General features: G+C 50.1%; 5 protein-coding genes across 5 annotated transcripts; all 5 read left to right on the plus strand.

The window, feature by feature from the left end:
* The first annotated feature begins 1671 nt into the window (after positions 1-1671).
* Positions 1672-2262, plus strand: LOC109562667 (interferon beta-3-like). Its single transcript, XM_019965695.2, has one exon. It carries the CDS (start codon positions 1672-1674, stop codon positions 2230-2232), a length of 561 nt encoding a protein of 186 aa, XP_019821254.2. The 3' UTR covers positions 2233-2262.
* Positions 2263-5368: 3106 nt separating this feature from the next.
* On the plus strand, positions 5369-6036 carry LOC139184448 (interferon beta-3). The gene has a single exon (XM_070794310.1). It carries the CDS (start codon positions 5369-5371, stop codon positions 5927-5929), a length of 561 nt encoding a protein of 186 aa, XP_070650411.1. The 3' UTR covers positions 5930-6036.
* A 3022-nt stretch (positions 6037-9058) lies between these two features.
* LOC139184449 (interferon beta-3) lies at positions 9059-9726 on the plus strand. Its single transcript, XM_070794311.1, has one exon. The coding sequence runs from the start codon at positions 9059-9061 to the stop codon at positions 9617-9619; it is 561 nt and encodes a 186-aa protein (XP_070650412.1). The 3' UTR covers positions 9620-9726.
* A 3023-nt stretch (positions 9727-12749) lies between these two features.
* On the plus strand, positions 12750-13340 carry LOC139184450 (interferon beta-3-like). Its single transcript, XM_070794312.1, has one exon. The coding sequence runs from the start codon at positions 12750-12752 to the stop codon at positions 13308-13310; it is 561 nt and encodes a 186-aa protein (XP_070650413.1). The 3' UTR covers positions 13311-13340.
* Positions 13341-16443: 3103 nt separating this feature from the next.
* On the plus strand, positions 16444-17111 carry LOC139184451 (interferon beta-3). The gene has a single exon (XM_070794313.1). The coding sequence runs from the start codon at positions 16444-16446 to the stop codon at positions 17002-17004; it is 561 nt and encodes a 186-aa protein (XP_070650414.1). The 3' UTR covers positions 17005-17111.

A 17111-nucleotide genomic window follows, 5' to 3' on the forward strand; every position in this document is an offset into this window, starting at 1 on the left:
CCCCACCCCCACCCCGCAGCCCCGCCGGGTTTCACGTGGTGCAGGACTCTACCCCAGCGTCCTATCGCCAATATTCTCATCGCCTCCGCTGTTTTACACTCGCCGCAAGCCCTCCGACTTCTCAGCGCAAACATCGGTAGTTCAACCGCCACCTCAGGGTCCCCGTTTGTCCGGTCTCATCCCTACTGCAGGGCTGAAATGCACTCCGTTCGCAACGCCTTCCCATCGTGCCCTAGGCAATACTCTGCTAGCCACCGCCGGGTTCTCTTCCGTCTGCAACGTTCCGACAAGGTCTCACCGCCAGTAGGCATCGTCCCAAAGCCAGTAGTCTCCAAGCTGTCTATCTCAACGCCGGTGCTGGCTTTCGTTTTGTCCGCAACGCAATCTATCCTCTGGAAACCAAGACTTCTAGCCACCGCCGACTTCCCCTTTTTGCCCAACGACCTCCCATGGTCCCAGCGCCGATAGATAGGCTCATCGGCAAAGCGGTGTTGCACTTCAACTCCAAGGACATCGCCCAAGGGCTCATCCCACCGTCCTGTTTCACTTTGTGCAGAACGCCGTCCCATCGTGCCATCGGGAATAGTCTCCTGGCCAGCTCCAGGCTCCCCAACCTGAGCAACGCCCTCGCACAGTCCCGGTAGACACCGTCTGTGCCGATACGTCTATACGATGAGACAGCGTCTCATCGCCGATGCTGGCTTTCACTTTGTCCGCAACGCCTTCGTCCACTCTTCTCAAAGCCACCACCAGTTTCCCCTTTATGCCCAACGTCCGCCCGTGGTCCCATCGCCTAGAGGCTCACTGCCGCCGCCGGTTTCCCCTTTGTGCACATCATTGCTGTCCTGCCTTCCCATCGCCACCGCGGTGGTTCACTTTTCTTCAAACTGCTCAGATCACCATGCTCAGATCACCCAAGGTCTCATCCCCACCGCCGGGTGTATATTTGACCTCAACAGCAAATAGCCTCATGGACACCGCGGGAATCGCCCGCGATAGGCGATACTGTCATTGCGGCCACTGTGTATCATTTTGTTCCGAACTCCCTCCCATAGTCCCACAGCGAAGAGTGTCGGATCCACCGCGGGATTCGACCGTCCATCCCGGCCCCCACTCCGCCCCCCAATCCCGGTAAAGCCAGTCGTCTCATCGCGGCCACTGTGCTCCACTTTGTGCCGAACGCTCTCCCATCATCCCACAGCAACCGTCTCCTAGCCACCGCGGGATAGGTTGGTCATAACTTTCCTTCCAAGGAGTAAGCGTCTTTTAATCTTATGGCTGCAATCACCATCTGCAGTGATTTTGGAGCCCCCCAAAATAGAGTCGGACATTGTTGCAACTGTTTCCCCATATATTTGGCATGGAGGGATGATGTCATGATCTTTGTTCTCGGAAAGTTGAGCTTGAAGCCAACTTTTTCACTCTCCTCTTGCATAAAGAGGCTCTTTATTTAGTTCCTCTTCACTTTCTGCCAAAGTTATAGAGGCAACGAATAATTTAAATGACAAAGGAAAACTGAAAGGGAGAACTGACAGTGGGAAATTCCTCTCCGAGGGCCATCCTATATAAGTAGCCCACACTCAAGGAGGAAGGCCATTCACTCTGCAAGCCCTTGAAGACTCAGCGTCAGCATCTACTAGCAGAACCGGCAGCCCTGTGCCTGTTTTCATCATGACCTACCGGTGCCTCCTCCCGATGGTTCTCCTGCTGTGTTTCTCCACCACAGCTCTTTCCAGGAGCTACAGCTTGCTCCGATTCCAGCAAAGGCGGAGCGCTGAGGTGTGTCAGAAACTCCTGGGGCAGTTACATTCAACGCCTCAACATTGCCTCGAGGCCAGGATGGACTTCCAGGTCCCTGAGGAGATGAACCAAGCACAGCAGTTCCGGAAGGAAGATGCCATATTGGTCATCTATGAGATGCTCCAGCAGATCTTCAATATTCTCACCAGAGACTTCTCCAGCACTGGCTGGTCTGAGACCATCATTGAGGACCTCCTTGTGGAACTCTATGGGCAGATGAATCGTCTGCAGCCAATCCAGAAGGAAATAATGCAGAAGAAAAACTTCACCATGGGGGACACAACCGTTCTTCACCTGAAGAAGTATTACTTCAACCTCGTGCAGTACCTGGAGTCCAAGGAGTACAACAGGTGTGCCTGGACAGTCGTGCGAGTGCAAATACTCACGAACTTTTCTTTCCTGATGAGACTAACAGCTTCCCTCCGTGACTGAACACCTCCCACCTGTGGCTCTGGGAAGGGACAATGTGACTTTGAGCTGAGATGCTTCAGCCAGCAGAGGCTCTTAAAGTAACTGACAGTGCAATGCACTGGATTTCAATGGACATTAAAGACTAAGCTATTTTTAAATTGATTTATGCGTTATTCATTTATTTAAACTTTTATGTGAGAAATAAATTATTTATGAAACAAAAGTCAACGTGGCGGTTTCAATCTCAACTTGATTTATGTGACAACACACATTAAAACTTGCAGAGCACCTTGGAGACATTCATTGCAAAACAAGCCTGCAGAGTAGTAGAGTTTCTGGCCCTGCCTTTGAGGCATTTAAAATACAAGGAAGCCGTGGGGGAATGTCCAAGTTCTATGCATGCCCTCCATGTACCCATACAGTCTACCTGCGCTTCTCTGGGTCACTTCTTTAAATGTACCAGACAGCTCATGCTGTAGGGCCCCTCTATATGATGTTGGGGGGGGGGGGGTTGCCTTTTCTTTTTTTCACTTCGGGGAAAATGTACACCACTTTACATGTGAGAGTCTTACAATGTAAGCCTTCTTTATGCCAACAAAATCTGGGCAAATTCCACTTAACTTATAAAATTCTTACTAAAGTAAATGAAAAATTCGGACCTTCTAAATGTCCTCAGTTGCTTGTACACTCCAACCCCTTATTTCCAACAACGTAGTCCTCACAAAGAGGTTCCAGGAACATGAGTCAAAAATTACTTAAGACTGTCTTGGGGGTCGTTAGAAACTGTCAAACATGCTAATTCACGCAATTAAAAATAAGGGAAAAGTCATCTTGAAAATATTAAGTTTATATTCGTAAAAGATAGAAAAGTAAAACGATATTAAATACTTGTTTTGGTACACAGAAATATAGTTTTAATAAAGTTTAACAAATTGCTACAGCTATATACAAATATACTTTAATATTCTATGCTTAAGATTTAAAATACCTTCTATAAATTTATTATAAAATTGGAAAAGTGAAATATTTCATTTAAAATAAGTATATTTTATTATGAAAATATTCTATTATCGCCACGTCCAGGTTCCCCTGTGTGGACCACACTCATTCGTCGTCGGGTAGTCTCATCGCTCCGTCGGGTTTAACTCTGTCGCAAAGCTGTCCAATCGTCCCACCACCACCAGTAGTTTTTCGCCACCGTCACGTTTCACTTTGTCCGCAACGCGGACTCAGCGTCTCAAAGCCGAGCAGGGCTCCCTTGTATGAGAAACTCCCTCCCATCACCCCATAGACGATGGTCTCCCCGCTTCCGCTGTGCTTCACTTTGAGCACCAAGCCCGCCCATCGTCCGACAGCGAATCATCTCAGCCACCGCCGCATCTAAAGCGAGCGCCGCGCCGCCCCCGTTGCCCCACAGCCTCCCGTCTCCTCGTCGGCTTTCACTCTGTCCGCAACACTTTCCAGTCGTCTTATGGGCAACAGCCTCCCCCACCCCCACCCCGCAGCCCCGCCGGGTTTCACGTGGTGCAGGACTCTACCCCAGCGTCCTATCGCCAATATTCTCATCGCCTCCGCTGTTTTACACTCGCCGCAAGCCCTCCGACTTCTCAGCGCAAACATCGGTAGTTCAACCGCCACCTCAGGGTCCCCGTTTGTCCGGTCTCATCCCTACTGCAGGGCTGAAATGCACTCCGTTCGCAACGCCTTCCCATCGTGCCCTAGGCAATACTCTGCTAGCCACCGCCGGGTTCTCTTCCGTCTGCAACGTTCCGACAAGGTCTCACCGCCAGTAGGCATCGTCCCAAAGCCAGTAGTCTCCAAGCTGTCTATCTCAACGCCGGTGCTGGCTTTCGTTTTGTCCGCAACGCAATCTATCCTCTGGAAACCAAGACTTCTAGCCACCGCCGACTTCCCCTTTTTGCCCAACGACCTCCCATGGTCCCAGCGCCGATAGATAGGCTCATCGGCAAAGCGGTGTTGCACTTCAACTCCAAGGACATCGCCCAAGGGCTCATCCCACCGTCCTGTTTCACTTTGTGCAGAACGCCGTCCCATCGTGCCATCGGGAATAGTCTCCTGGCCAGCTCCAGGCTCCCCAACCTGAGCAACGCCCTCGCACAGTCCCGGTAGACACCGTCTGTGCCGATACGTCTATACGATGAGACAGCGTCTCATCGCCGATGCTGGCTTTCACTTTGTCCGCAACGCCTTCGTCCACTCTTCTCAAAGCCACCACCAGTTTCCCCTTTATGCCCAACGTCCGCCCGTGGTCCCATCGCCTAGAGGCTCACTGCCGCCGCCGGTTTCCCCTTTGTGCACATCATTGCTGTCCTGCCTTCCCATCGCCACCGCGGTGGTTCACTTTTCTTCAAACTGCTCAGATCACCATGCTCAGATCACCCAAGGTCTCATCCCCACCGCCGGGTGTATATTTGACCTCAACAGCAAATAGCCTCATGGACACCGCGGGAATCGCCCGCGATAGGCGATACTGTCATTGCGGCCACTGTGTATCATTTTGTTCCGAACTCCCTCCCATAGTCCCACAGCGAAGAGTGTCGGATCCACCGCGGGATTCGACCGTCCATCCCGGCCCCCACTCCGCCCCCCAATCCCGGTAAAGCCAGTCGTCTCATCGCGGCCACTGTGCTCCACTTTGTGCCGAACGCTCTCCCATCATCCCACAGCAACCGTCTCCTAGCCACCGCGGGATAGGTTGGTCATAACTTTCCTTCCAAGGAGTAAGCGTCTTTTAATCTTATGGCTGCAATCACCATCTGCAGTGATTTTGGAGCCCCCCAAAATAGAGTCGGACATTGTTGCAACTGTTTCCCCATATATTTGGCATGGAGGGATGATGTCATGATCTTTGTTCTCGGAAAGTTGAGCTTGAAGCCAACTTTTTCACTCTCCTCTTGCATAAAGAGGCTCTTTATTTAGTTCCTCTTCACTTTCTGCCAAAGTTATAGAGGCAACGAATAATTTAAATGACAAAGGAAAACTGAAAGGGAGAACTGACAGTGGGAAATTCCTCTCCGAGGGCCATCCTATATAAGTAGCCCACACTCAAGGAGGAAGGCCATTCACTCTGCAAGCCCTTGAAGACTCAGCGTCAGCATCTACTAGCAGAACCGGCAGCCCTGTGCCTGTTTTCATCATGACCTACCGGTGCCTCCTCCCGATGGTTCTCCTGCTGTGTTTCTCCACCACAGCTCTTTCCAGGAGCTACAGCTTGCTCCGATTCCAGCAAAGGCGGAGCGCTGAGGTGTGTCAGAAACTCCTGGGGCAGTTACATTCAACGCCTCAACATTGCCTCGAGGCCAGGATGGACTTCCAGGTCCCTGAGGAGATGAACCAAGCACAGCAGTTCCGGAAGGAAGATGCCATATTGGTCATCTATGAGATGCTCCAGCAGATCTTCAATATTCTCACCAGAGACTTCTCCAGCACTGGCTGGTCTGAGACCATCATTGAGGACCTCCTTGTGGAACTCTATGGGCAGATGAATCGTCTGCAGCCAATCCAGAAGGAAATAATGCAGGAGCAAAACTTCACCATGGGGGACACAACCGTTCTTCACCTGAAGAAGTATTACTTCAACCTCGTGCAGTACCTGGAGTCCAAGGAGTACAACAGGTGTGCCTGGACAGTCGTGCGAGTGCAAATACTCACGAACTTTTCTTTCCTGATGAGACTAACAGCTTCCCTCCGTGACTGAACACCTCCCACCTGTGGCTCTGGGAAGGGACAATGTGACTTTGAGCTGAGATGCTTCAGCCAGCAGAGGCTCTTAAAGTAACTGACAGTGCAATGCACTGGATTTCAATGGACATTAAAGACTAAGCTATTTTTAAATTGATTTATGCGTTATTCATTTATTTAAACTTTTATGTGAGAAATTATTTATGAAACAAAAGTCAACGTGGCGGTTTCAATCTCAACTTGATTTATGTGACAACACACATTAAAACTTGCAGAGCACCTTGGAGACATTCATTGCAAAACAAGCCTGCAGAGTAGTAGAGTTTCTGGCCCTGCCTTTGAGGCATTTAAAATACAAGGAAGCCGTGGGGGAATGTCCAAGTTCTATGCATGCCCTCCATGTACCCATACAGTCTACCTGCGCTTCTCTGGGTCACTTCTTTAAATGTACCAGACAGCTCATGCTGTAGGGCCCCTCTATATGATGTGGGGGGGGGGGTTGCCTTTTCTTTTTTTCACTTCGGGGAAAATGTACACCACTTTACATGTGAGAGTCTTACAATGTAAGCCTTCTTTATGCCAACAAAATCTGGGCAAATTCCACTTAACTTATAAAATTCTTACTAAAGTAAATGAAAAATTCGGACCTTCTAAATGTCCTCAGTTGCTTGTACACTCCAACCCCTTATTTCCAACAACGTAGTCCTCACAAAGAGGTTCCAGGAACATGAGTCAAAAATTACTTAAGACTGTCTTGGGGGTCGTTAGAAACTGTCAAACATGCTAATTCACGCAATTAAAAATAAGGGAAAAGTCATCTTGAAAATATTAAGTTTATATTCGTAAAAGATAGAAAAGTAAAACGATATTAAATACTTGTTTTGGTACACAGAAATATAGTTTTAATAAAGTTTAACAAATTGCTACAGCTATATACAAATATACTTTAATATTCTATGCTTAAGATTTAAAATACCTTCTATAAATTTATTATAAAATTGGAAAAGTGAAATATTTCATTTAAAATAAGTATATTTTATTATGAAAATATTCTATTATCGCCACGTCCAGGTTCCCCTGTGTGGACCACACTCATTCGTCGTCGGGTAGTCTCATCGCTCCGTCGGGTTTAACTCTGTCGCAAAGCTGTCCAATCGTCCCACCACCACCAGTAGTTTTTCGCCACCGTCACGTTTCACTTTGTCCGCAACGCGGACTCAGCGTCTCAAAGCCGAGCAGGGCTCCCTTGTATGAGAAACTCCCTCCCATCACCCCATAGACGATGGTCTCCCCGCTTCCGCTGTGCTTCACTTTGAGCACCAAGCCCGCCCATCGTCCGACAGCGAATCATCTCAGCCACCGCCGCATCTAAAGCGAGCGCCGCGCCGCCCCCGTTGCCCCACAGCCTCCCGTCTCCTCGTCGGCTTTCACTCTGTCCGCAACACTTTCCAGTCGTCTTATGGGCAACAGCCTCCCCCACCCCCACCCCGCAGCCCCGCCGGGTTTCACGTGGTGCAGGACTCTACCCCAGCGTCCTATCGCCAATATTCTCATCGCCTCCGCTGTTTTACACTCGCCGCAAGCCCTCCGACTTCTCAGCGCAAACATCGGTAGTTCAACCGCCACCTCAGGGTCCCCGTTTGTCCGGTCTCATCCCTACTGCAGGGCTGAAATGCACTCCGTTCGCAACGCCTTCCCATCGTGCCCTAGGCAATACTCTGCTAGCCACCGCCGGGTTCTCTTCCGTCTGCAACGTTCCGACAAGGTCTCACCGCCAGTAGGCATCGTCCCAAAGCCAGTAGTCTCCAAGCTGTCTATCTCAACGCCGGTGCTGGCTTTCGTTTTGTCCGCAACGCAATCTATCCTCTGGAAACCAAGACTTCTAGCCACCGCCGACTTCCCCTTTTTGCCCAACGACCTCCCATGGTCCCAGCGCCGATAGATAGGCTCATCGGCAAAGCGGTGTTGCACTTCAACTCCAAGGACATCGCCCAAGGGCTCATCCCACCGTCCTGTTTCACTTTGTGCAGAACGCCGTCCCATCGTGCCATCGGGAATAGTCTCCTGGCCAGCTCCAGGCTCCCCAACCTGAGCAACGCCCTCGCACAGTCCCGGTAGACACCGTCTGTGCCGATACGTCTATACGATGAGACAGCGTCTCATCGCCGATGCTGGCTTTCACTTTGTCCGCAACGCCTTCGTCCACTCTTCTCAAAGCCACCACCAGTTTCCCCTTTATGCCCAACGTCCGCCCGTGGTCCCATCGCCTAGAGGCTCACTGCCGCCGCCGGTTTCCCCTTTGTGCACATCATTGCTGTCCTGCCTTCCCATCGCCACCGCGGTGGTTCACTTTTCTTCAAACTGCTCAGATCACCATGCTCAGATCACCCAAGGTCTCATCCCCACCGCCGGGTGTATATTTGACCTCAACAGCAAATAGCCTCATGGACACCGCGGGAATCGCCCGCGATAGGCGATACTGTCATTGCGGCCACTGTGTATCATTTTGTTCCGAACTCCCTCCCATAGTCCCACAGCGAAGAGTGTCGGATCCACCGCGGGATTCGACCGTCCATCCCGGCCCCCACTCCGCCCCCCAATCCCGGTAAAGCCAGTCGTCTCATCGCGGCCACTGTGCTCCACTTTGTGCCGAACGCTCTCCCATCATCCCACAGCAACCGTCTCCTAGCCACCGCGGGATAGGTTGGTCATAACTTTCCTTCCAAGGAGTAAGCGTCTTTTAATCTTATGGCTGCAATCACCATCTGCAGTGATTTTGGAGCCCCCCAAAATAGAGTCGGACATTGTTGCAACTGTTTCCCCATATATTTGGCATGGAGGGATGATGTCATGATCTTTGTTCTCGGAAAGTTGAGCTTGAAGCCAACTTTTTCACTCTCCTCTTGCATAAAGAGGCTCTTTATTTAGTTCCTCTTCACTTTCTGCCAAAGTTATAGAGGCAACGAATAATTTAAATGACAAAGGAAAACTGAAAGGGAGAACTGACAGTGGGAAATTCCTCTCCGAGGGCCATCCTATATAAGTAGCCCACACTCAAGGAGGAAGGCCATTCACTCTGCAAGCCCTTGAAGACTCAGCGTCAGCATCTACTAGCAGAACCGGCAGCCCTGTGCCTGTTTTCATCATGACCTACCGGTGCCTCCTCCCGATGGTTCTCCTGCTGTGTTTCTCCACCACAGCTCTTTCCAGGAGCTACAGCTTGCTCCGATTCCAGCAAAGGCGGAGCGCTGAGGTGTGTCAGAAACTCCTGGGGCAGTTACATTCAACGCCTCAACATTGCCTCGAGGCCAGGATGGACTTCCAGGTCCCTGAGGAGATGAACCAAGCACAGCAGTTCCGGAAGGAAGATGCCATATTGGTCATCTATGAGATGCTCCAGCAGATCTTCAATATTCTCACCAGAGACTTCTCCAGCACTGGCTGGTCTGAGACCATCATTGAGGACCTCCTTGTGGAACTCTATGGGCAGATGAATCGTCTGCAGCCAATCCAGAAGGAAATAATGCAGGAGCAAAACTTCACCATGGGGGACACAACCGTTCTTCACCTGAAGAAGTATTACTTCAACCTCGTGCAGTACCTGGAGTCCAAGGAGTACAACAGGTGTGCCTGGACAGTCGTGCGAGTGCAAATACTCACGAACTTTTCTTTCCTGATGAGACTAACAGCTTCCCTCCGTGACTGAACACCTCCCACCTGTGGCTCTGGGAAGGGACAATGTGACTTTGAGCTGAGATGCTTCAGCCAGCAGAGGCTCTTAAAGTAACTGACAGTGCAATGCACTGGATTTCAATGGACATTAAAGACTAAGCTATTTTTAAATTGATTTATGCGTTATTCATTTATTTAAACTTTTATGTGAGAAATTATTTATGAAACAAAAGTCAACGTGGCGGTTTCAATCTCAACTTGATTTATGTGACAACACACATTAAAACTTGCAGAGCACCTTGGAGACATTCATTGCAAAACAAGCCTGCAGAGTAGTAGAGTTTCTGGCCCTGCCTTTGAGGCATTTAAAATACAAGGAAGCCGTGGGGGAATGTCCAAGTTCTATGCATGCCCTCCATGTACCCATACAGTCTACCTGCGCTTCTCTGGGTCACTTCTTTAAATGTACCAGACAGCTCATGCTGTAGGGCCCCTCTATATGATGTGGGGGGGGGGGGTTGCCTTTTCTTTTTTTCACTTCGGGGAAAATGTACACCACTTTACATGTGAGAGTCTTACAATGTAAGCCTTCTTTATGCCAACAAAATCTGGGCAAATTCCACTTAACTTATAAAATTCTTACTAAAGTAAATGAAAAATTCGGACCTTCTAAATGTCCTCAGTTGCTTGTACACTCCAACCCCTTATTTCCAACAACGTAGTCCTCACAAAGAGGTTCCAGGAACATGAGTCAAAAATTACTTAAGACTGTCTTGGGGGTCGTTAGAAACTGTCAAACATGCTAATTCACGCAATTAAAAATAAGGGAAAAGTCATCTTGAAAATATTAAGTTTATATTCGTAAAAGATAGAAAAGTAAAACGATATTAAATACTTGTTTTGGTACACAGAAATATAGTTTTAATAAAGTTTAACAAATTGCTACAGCTATATACAAATATACTTTAATATTCTATGCTTAAGATTTAAAATACCTTCTATAAATTTATTATAAAATTGGAAAAGTGAAATATTTCATTTAAAATAAGTATATTTTATTATGAAAATATTCTATTATCGCCACGTCCAGGTTCCCCTGTGTGGACCACACTCATTCGTCGTCGGGTAGTCTCATCGCTCCGTCGGGTTTAACTCTGTCGCAAAGCTGTCCAATCGTCCCACCACCACCAGTAGTTTTTCGCCACCGTCACGTTTCACTTTGTCCGCAACGCGGACTCAGCGTCTCAAAGCCGAGCAGGGCTCCCTTGTATGAGAAACTCCCTCCCATCACCCCATAGACGATGGTCTCCCCGCTTCCGCTGTGCTTCACTTTGAGCACCAAGCCCGCCCATCGTCCGACAGCGAATCATCTCAGCCACCGCCGCATCTAAAGCGAGCGCCGCGCCGCCCCCGTTGCCCCACAGCCTCCCGTCTCCTCGTCGGCTTTCACTCTGTCCGCAACACTTTCCAGTCGTCTTATGGGCAACAGCCTCCCCCACCCCCACCCCGCAGCCCCGCCGGGTTTCACGTGGTGCAGGACTCTACCCCAGCGTCCTATCGCCAATATTCTCATCGCCTCCGCTGTTTTACACTCGCCGCAAGCCCTCCGACTTCTCAGCGCAAACATCGGTAGTTCAACCGCCACCTCAGGGTCCCCGTTTGTCCGGTCTCATCCCTACTGCAGGGCTGAAATGCACTCCGTTCGCAACGCCTTCCCATCGTGCCCTAGGCAATACTCTGCTAGCCACCGCCGGGTTCTCTTCCGTCTGCAACGTTCCGACAAGGTCTCACCGCCAGTAGGCATCGTCCCAAAGCCAGTAGTCTCCAAGCTGTCTATCTCAACGCCGGTGCTGGCTTTCGTTTTGTCCGCAACGCAATCTATCCTCTGGAAACCAAGACTTCTAGCCACCGCCGACTTCCCCTTTTTGCCCAACGACCTCCCATGGTCCCAGCGCCGATAGATAGGCTCATCGGCAAAGCGGTGTTGCACTTCAACTCCAAGGACATCGCCCAAGGGCTCATCCCACCGTCCTGTTTCACTTTGTGCAGAACGCCGTCCCATCGTGCCATCGGGAATAGTCTCCTGGCCAGCTCCAGGCTCCCCAACCTGAGCAACGCCCTCGCACAGTCCCGGTAGACACCGTCTGTGCCGATACGTCTATACGATGAGACAGCGTCTCATCGCCGATGCTGGCTTTCACTTTGTCCGCAACGCCTTCGTCCACTCTTCTCAAAGCCACCACCAGTTTCCCCTTTATGCCCAACGTCCGCCCGTGGTCCCATCGCCTAGAGGCTCACTGCCGCCGCCGGTTTCCCCTTTGTGCACATCATTGCTGTCCTGCCTTCCCATCGCCACCGCGGTGGTTCACTTTTCTTCAAACTGCTCAGATCACCATGCTCAGATCACCCAAGGTCTCATCCCCACCGCCGGGTGTATATTTGACCTCAACAGCAAATAGCCTCATGGACACCGCGGGAATCGCCCGCGATAGGCGATACTGTCATTGCGGCCACTGTGTATCATTTTGTTCCGAACTCCCTCCCATAGTCCCACAGCGAAGAGTGTCGGATCCACCGCGGGATTCGACCGTCCATCCCGGCCCCCACTCCGCCCCCCAATCCCGGTAAAGCCAGTCGTCTCATCGCGGCCACTGTGCTCCACTTTGTGCCGAACGCTCTCCCATCATCCCACAGCAACCGTCTCCTAGCCACCGCGGGATAGGTTGGTCATAACTTTCCTTCCAAGGAGTAAGCGTCTTTTAATCTTATGGCTGCAATCACCATCTGCAGTGATTTTGGAGCCCCCCAAAATAGAGTCGGACATTGTTGCAACTGTTTCCCCATATATTTGGCATGGAGGGATGATGTCATGATCTTTGTTCTCGGAAAGTTGAGCTTGAAGCCAACTTTTTCACTCTCCTCTTGCATAAAGAGGCTCTTTATTTAGTTCCTCTTCACTTTCTGCCAAAGTTATAGAGGCAACGAATAATTTAAATGACAAAGGAAAACTGAAAGGGAGAACTGACAGTGGGAAATTCCTCTCCGAGGGCCATCCTATATAAGTAGCCCACACTCAAGGAGGAAGGCCATTCACTCTGCAAGCCCTTGAAGACTCAGCGTCAGCATCTACTAGCAGAACCGGCAGCCCTGTGCCTGTTTTCATCATGACCTACCGGTGCCTCCTCCCGATGGTTCTCCTGCTGTGTTTCTCCACCACAGCTCTTTCCAGGAGCTACAGCTTGCTCCGATTCCAGCAAAGGCGGAGCGCTGAGGTGTGTCAGAAACTCCTGGGGCAGTTACATTCAACGCCTCAACATTGCCTCGAGGCCAGGATGGACTTCCAGGTCCCTGAGGAGATGAACCAAGCACAGCAGTTCCGGAAGGAAGATGCCATATTGGTCATCTATGAGATGCTCCAGCAGATCTTCAATATTCTCACCAGAGACTTCTCCAGCACTGGCTGGTCTGAGACCATCATTGAGGACCTCCTTGTGGAACTCTATGGGCAGATGAATCGTCTGCAGCCAATCCAGAAGGAAATAATGCAGAAGAAAAACTTCACCATGGGGGACACAACCGTTCTTCACCTGAAGAAGTATTACTTCAACCTCGTGCAGTACCTGGAGTCCAAGGAGTACAACAGGTGTGCCTGGACAGTCGTGCGAGTGCAAATACTCACGAACTTTTCTTTCCTGATGAGACTAACAGCTTCCCTCCGTGACTGAACACCTCCCACCTGTGGCTCTGGGAAGGGACAATGTGACTTTGAGCTGAGATGCTTCAGCCAGCAGAGGCTCTTAAAGTAACTGACAGTGCAATGCACTGGATTTCAATGGACATTAAAGACTAAGCTATTTTTAAATTGATTTATGCGTTATTCATTTATTTAAACTTTTATGTGAGAAAATTATTTATGAAACAAAAGTCAACGTGGCGGTTTCAATCTCAACTTGATTTATGTGACAACACACATTAAAACTTGCAGAGCACCTTGGAGACATTCATTGCAAAACAAGCCTGCAGAGTAGTAGAGTTTCTGGCCCTGCCTTTGAGGCATTTAAAATACAAGGAAGCCGTGGGGGAATGTCCAAGTTCTATGCATGCCCTCCATGTACCCATACAGTCTACCTGCGCTTCTCTGGGTCACTTCTTTAAATGTACCAGACAGCTCATGCTGTAGGGCCCCTCTATATGATGTTGGGGGGGGGGGGGTTGCCTTTTCTTTTTTTCACTTCGGGGAAAATGTACACCACTTTACATGTGAGAGTCTTACAATGTAAGCCTTCTTTATGCCAACAAAATCTGGGCAAATTCCACTTAACTTATAAAATTCTTACTAAAGTAAATGAAAAATTCGGACCTTCTAAATGTCCTCAGTTGCTTGTACACTCCAACCCCTTATTTCCAACAACGTAGTCCTCACAAAGAGGTTCCAGGAACATGAGTCAAAAATTACTTAAGACTGTCTTGGGGGTCGTTAGAAACTGTCAAACATGCTAATTCACGCAATTAAAAATAAGGGAAAAGTCATCTTGAAAATATTAAGTTTATATTCGTAAAAGATAGAAAAGTAAAACGATATTAAATACTTGTTTTGGTACACAGAAATATAGTTTTAATAAAGTTTAACAAATTGCTACAGCTATATACAAATATACTTTAATATTCTATGCTTAAGATTTAAAATACCTTCTATAAATTTATTATAAAATTGGAAAAGTGAAATATTTCATTTAAAATAAGTATATTTTATTATGAAAATATTCTATTATCGCCACGTCCAGGTTCCCCTGTGTGGACCACACTCATTCGTCGTCGGGTAGTCTCATCGCTCCGTCGGGTTTAACTCTGTCGCAAAGCTGTCCAATCGTCCCACCACCACCAGTAGTTTTTCGCCACCGTCACGTTTCACTTTGTCCGCAACGCGGACTCAGCGTCTCAAAGCCGAGCAGGGCTCCCTTGTATGAGAAACTCCCTCCCATCACCCCATAGACGATGGTCTCCCCGCTTCCGCTGTGCTTCACTTTGAGCACCAAGCCCGCCCATCGTCCGACAGCGAATCATCTCAGCCACCGCCGCATCTAAAGCGAGCGCCGCGCCGCCCCCGTTGCCCCACAGCCTCCCGTCTCCTCGTCGGCTTTCACTCTGTCCGCAACACTTTCCAGTCGTCTTATGGGCAACAGCCTCCCCCACCCCCACCCCGCAGCCCCGCCGGGTTTCACGTGGTGCAGGACTCTACCCCAGCGTCCTATCGCCAATATTCTCATCGCCTCCGCTGTTTTACACTCGCCGCAAGCCCTCCGACTTCTCAGCGCAAACATCGGTAGTTCAACCGCCACCTCAGGGTCCCCGTTTGTCCGGTCTCATCCCTACTGCAGGGCTGAAATGCACTCCGTTCGCAACGCCTTCCCATCGTGCCCTAGGCAATACTCTGCTAGCCACCGCCGGGTTCTCTTCCGTCTGCAACGTTCCGACAAGGTCTCACCGCCAGTAGGCATCGTCCCAAAGCCAGTAGTCTCCAAGCTGTCTATCTCAACGCCGGTGCTGGCTTTCGTTTTGTCCGCAACGCAATCTATCCTCTGGAAACCAAGACTTCTAGCCACCGCCGACTTCCCCTTTTTGCCCAACGACCTCCCATGGTCCCAGCGCCGATAGATAGGCTCATCGGCAAAGCGGTGTTGCACTTCAACTCCAAGGACATCGCCCAAGGGCTCATCCCACCGTCCTGTTTCACTTTGTGCAGAACGCCGTCCCATCGTGCCATCGGGAATAGTCTCCTGGCCAGCTCCAGGCTCCCCAACCTGAGCAACGCCCTCGCACAGTCCCGGTAGACACCGTCTGTGCCGATACGTCTATACGATGAGACAGCGTCTCATCGCCGATGCTGGCTTTCACTTTGTCCGCAACGCCTTCGTCCACTCTTCTCAAAGCCACCACCAGTTTCCCCTTTATGCCCAACGTCCGCCCGTGGTCCCATCGCCTAGAGGCTCACTGCCGCCGCCGGTTTCCCCTTTGTGCACATCATTGCTGTCCTGCCTTCCCATCGCCACCGCGGTGGTTCACTTTTCTTCAAACTGCTCAGATCACCATGCTCAGATCACCCAAGGTCTCATCCCCACCGCCGGGTGTATATTTGACCTCAACAGCAAATAGCCTCATGGACACCGCGGGAATCGCCCGCGATAGGCGATACTGTCATTGCGGCCACTGTGTATCATTTTGTTCCGAACTCCCTCCCATAGTCCCACAGCGAAGAGTGTCGGATCCACCGCGGGATTCGACCGTCCATCCCGGCCCCCACTCCGCCCCCCAATCCCGGTAAAGCCAGTCGTCTCATCGCGGCCACTGTGCTCCACTTTGTGCCGAACGCTCTCCCATCATCCCACAGCAACCGTCTCCTAGCCACCGCGGGATAGGTTGGTCATAACTTTCCTTCCAAGGAGTAAGCGTCTTTTAATCTTATGGCTGCAATCACCATCTGCAGTGATTTTGGAGCCCCCCAAAATAGAGTCGGACATTGTTGCAACTGTTTCCCCATATATTTGGCATGGAGGGATGATGTCATGATCTTTGTTCTCGGAAAGTTGAGCTTGAAGCCAACTTTTTCACTCTCCTCTTGCATAAAGAGGCTCTTTATTTAGTTCCTCTTCACTTTCTGCCAAAGTTATAGAGGCAACGAATAATTTAAATGACAAAGGAAAACTGAAAGGGAGAACTGACAGTGGGAAATTCCTCTCCGAGGGCCATCCTATATAAGTAGCCCACACTCAAGGAGGAAGGCCATTCACTCTGCAAGCCCTTGAAGACTCAGCGTCAGCATCTACTAGCAGAACCGGCAGCCCTGTGCCTGTTTTCATCATGACCTACCGGTGCCTCCTCCCGATGGTTCTCCTGCTGTGTTTCTCCACCACAGCTCTTTCCAGGAGCTACAGCTTGCTCCGATTCCAGCAAAGGCGGAGCGCTGAGGTGTGTCAGAAACTCCTGGGGCAGTTACATTCAACGCCTCAACATTGCCTCGAGGCCAGGATGGACTTCCAGGTCCCTGAGGAGATGAACCAAGCACAGCAGTTCCGGAAGGAAGATGCCATATTGGTCATCTATGAGATGCTCCAGCAGATCTTCAATATTCTCACCAGAGACTTCTCCAGCACTGGCTGGTCTGAGACCATCATTGAGGACCTCCTTGTGGAACTCTATGGGCAGATGAATCGTCTGCAGCCAATCCAGAAGGAAATAATGCAGGAGCAAAACTTCACCATGGGGGACACAACCGTTCTTCACCTGAAGAAGTATTACTTCAACCTCGTGCAGTACCTGGAGTCCAAGGAGTACAACAGGTGTGCCTGGACAGTCGTGCGAGTGCAAATACTCACGAACTTTTCTTTCCTGATGAGACTAACAGCTTCCCTCCGTGACTGAACACCTCCCACCTGTGGCTCTGGGAAGGGACAATGTGACTTTGAGCTGAGATGCTTCAGCCAGCAGAGGCTCTTAAAGTAACTGACAGTGCAATGCACTGGATTTCA

Source organism: Bos indicus, chromosome 8 (genome assembly GCF_029378745.1).
Source record: "Bos indicus isolate NIAB-ARS_2022 breed Sahiwal x Tharparkar chromosome 8, NIAB-ARS_B.indTharparkar_mat_pri_1.0, whole genome shotgun sequence".
In the NCBI taxonomy this organism is placed as follows: Eukaryota; Metazoa; Chordata; class Mammalia; order Artiodactyla; family Bovidae; genus Bos; species Bos indicus.

Bases quoted from the DNA above. Each gene is read 5' to 3' on its own strand.
- LOC139184451 (XM_070794313.1), top strand. From the start codon at position 16,444: ATGACCTACCGGTGCCTCCTCCCGATGGTTCTCCTGCTGTGTTTCTCC.
- LOC139184448 (XM_070794310.1), top strand. From the start codon at position 5,369: ATGACCTACCGGTGCCTCCTCCCGATGGTTCTCCTGCTGTGTTTCTCC.
- LOC109562667 (XM_019965695.2), top strand. From the start codon at position 1,672: ATGACCTACCGGTGCCTCCTCCCGATGGTTCTCCTGCTGTGTTTCTCC.
- LOC139184449 (XM_070794311.1), top strand. From the start codon at position 9,059: ATGACCTACCGGTGCCTCCTCCCGATGGTTCTCCTGCTGTGTTTCTCC.
- LOC139184450 (XM_070794312.1), top strand. From the start codon at position 12,750: ATGACCTACCGGTGCCTCCTCCCGATGGTTCTCCTGCTGTGTTTCTCC.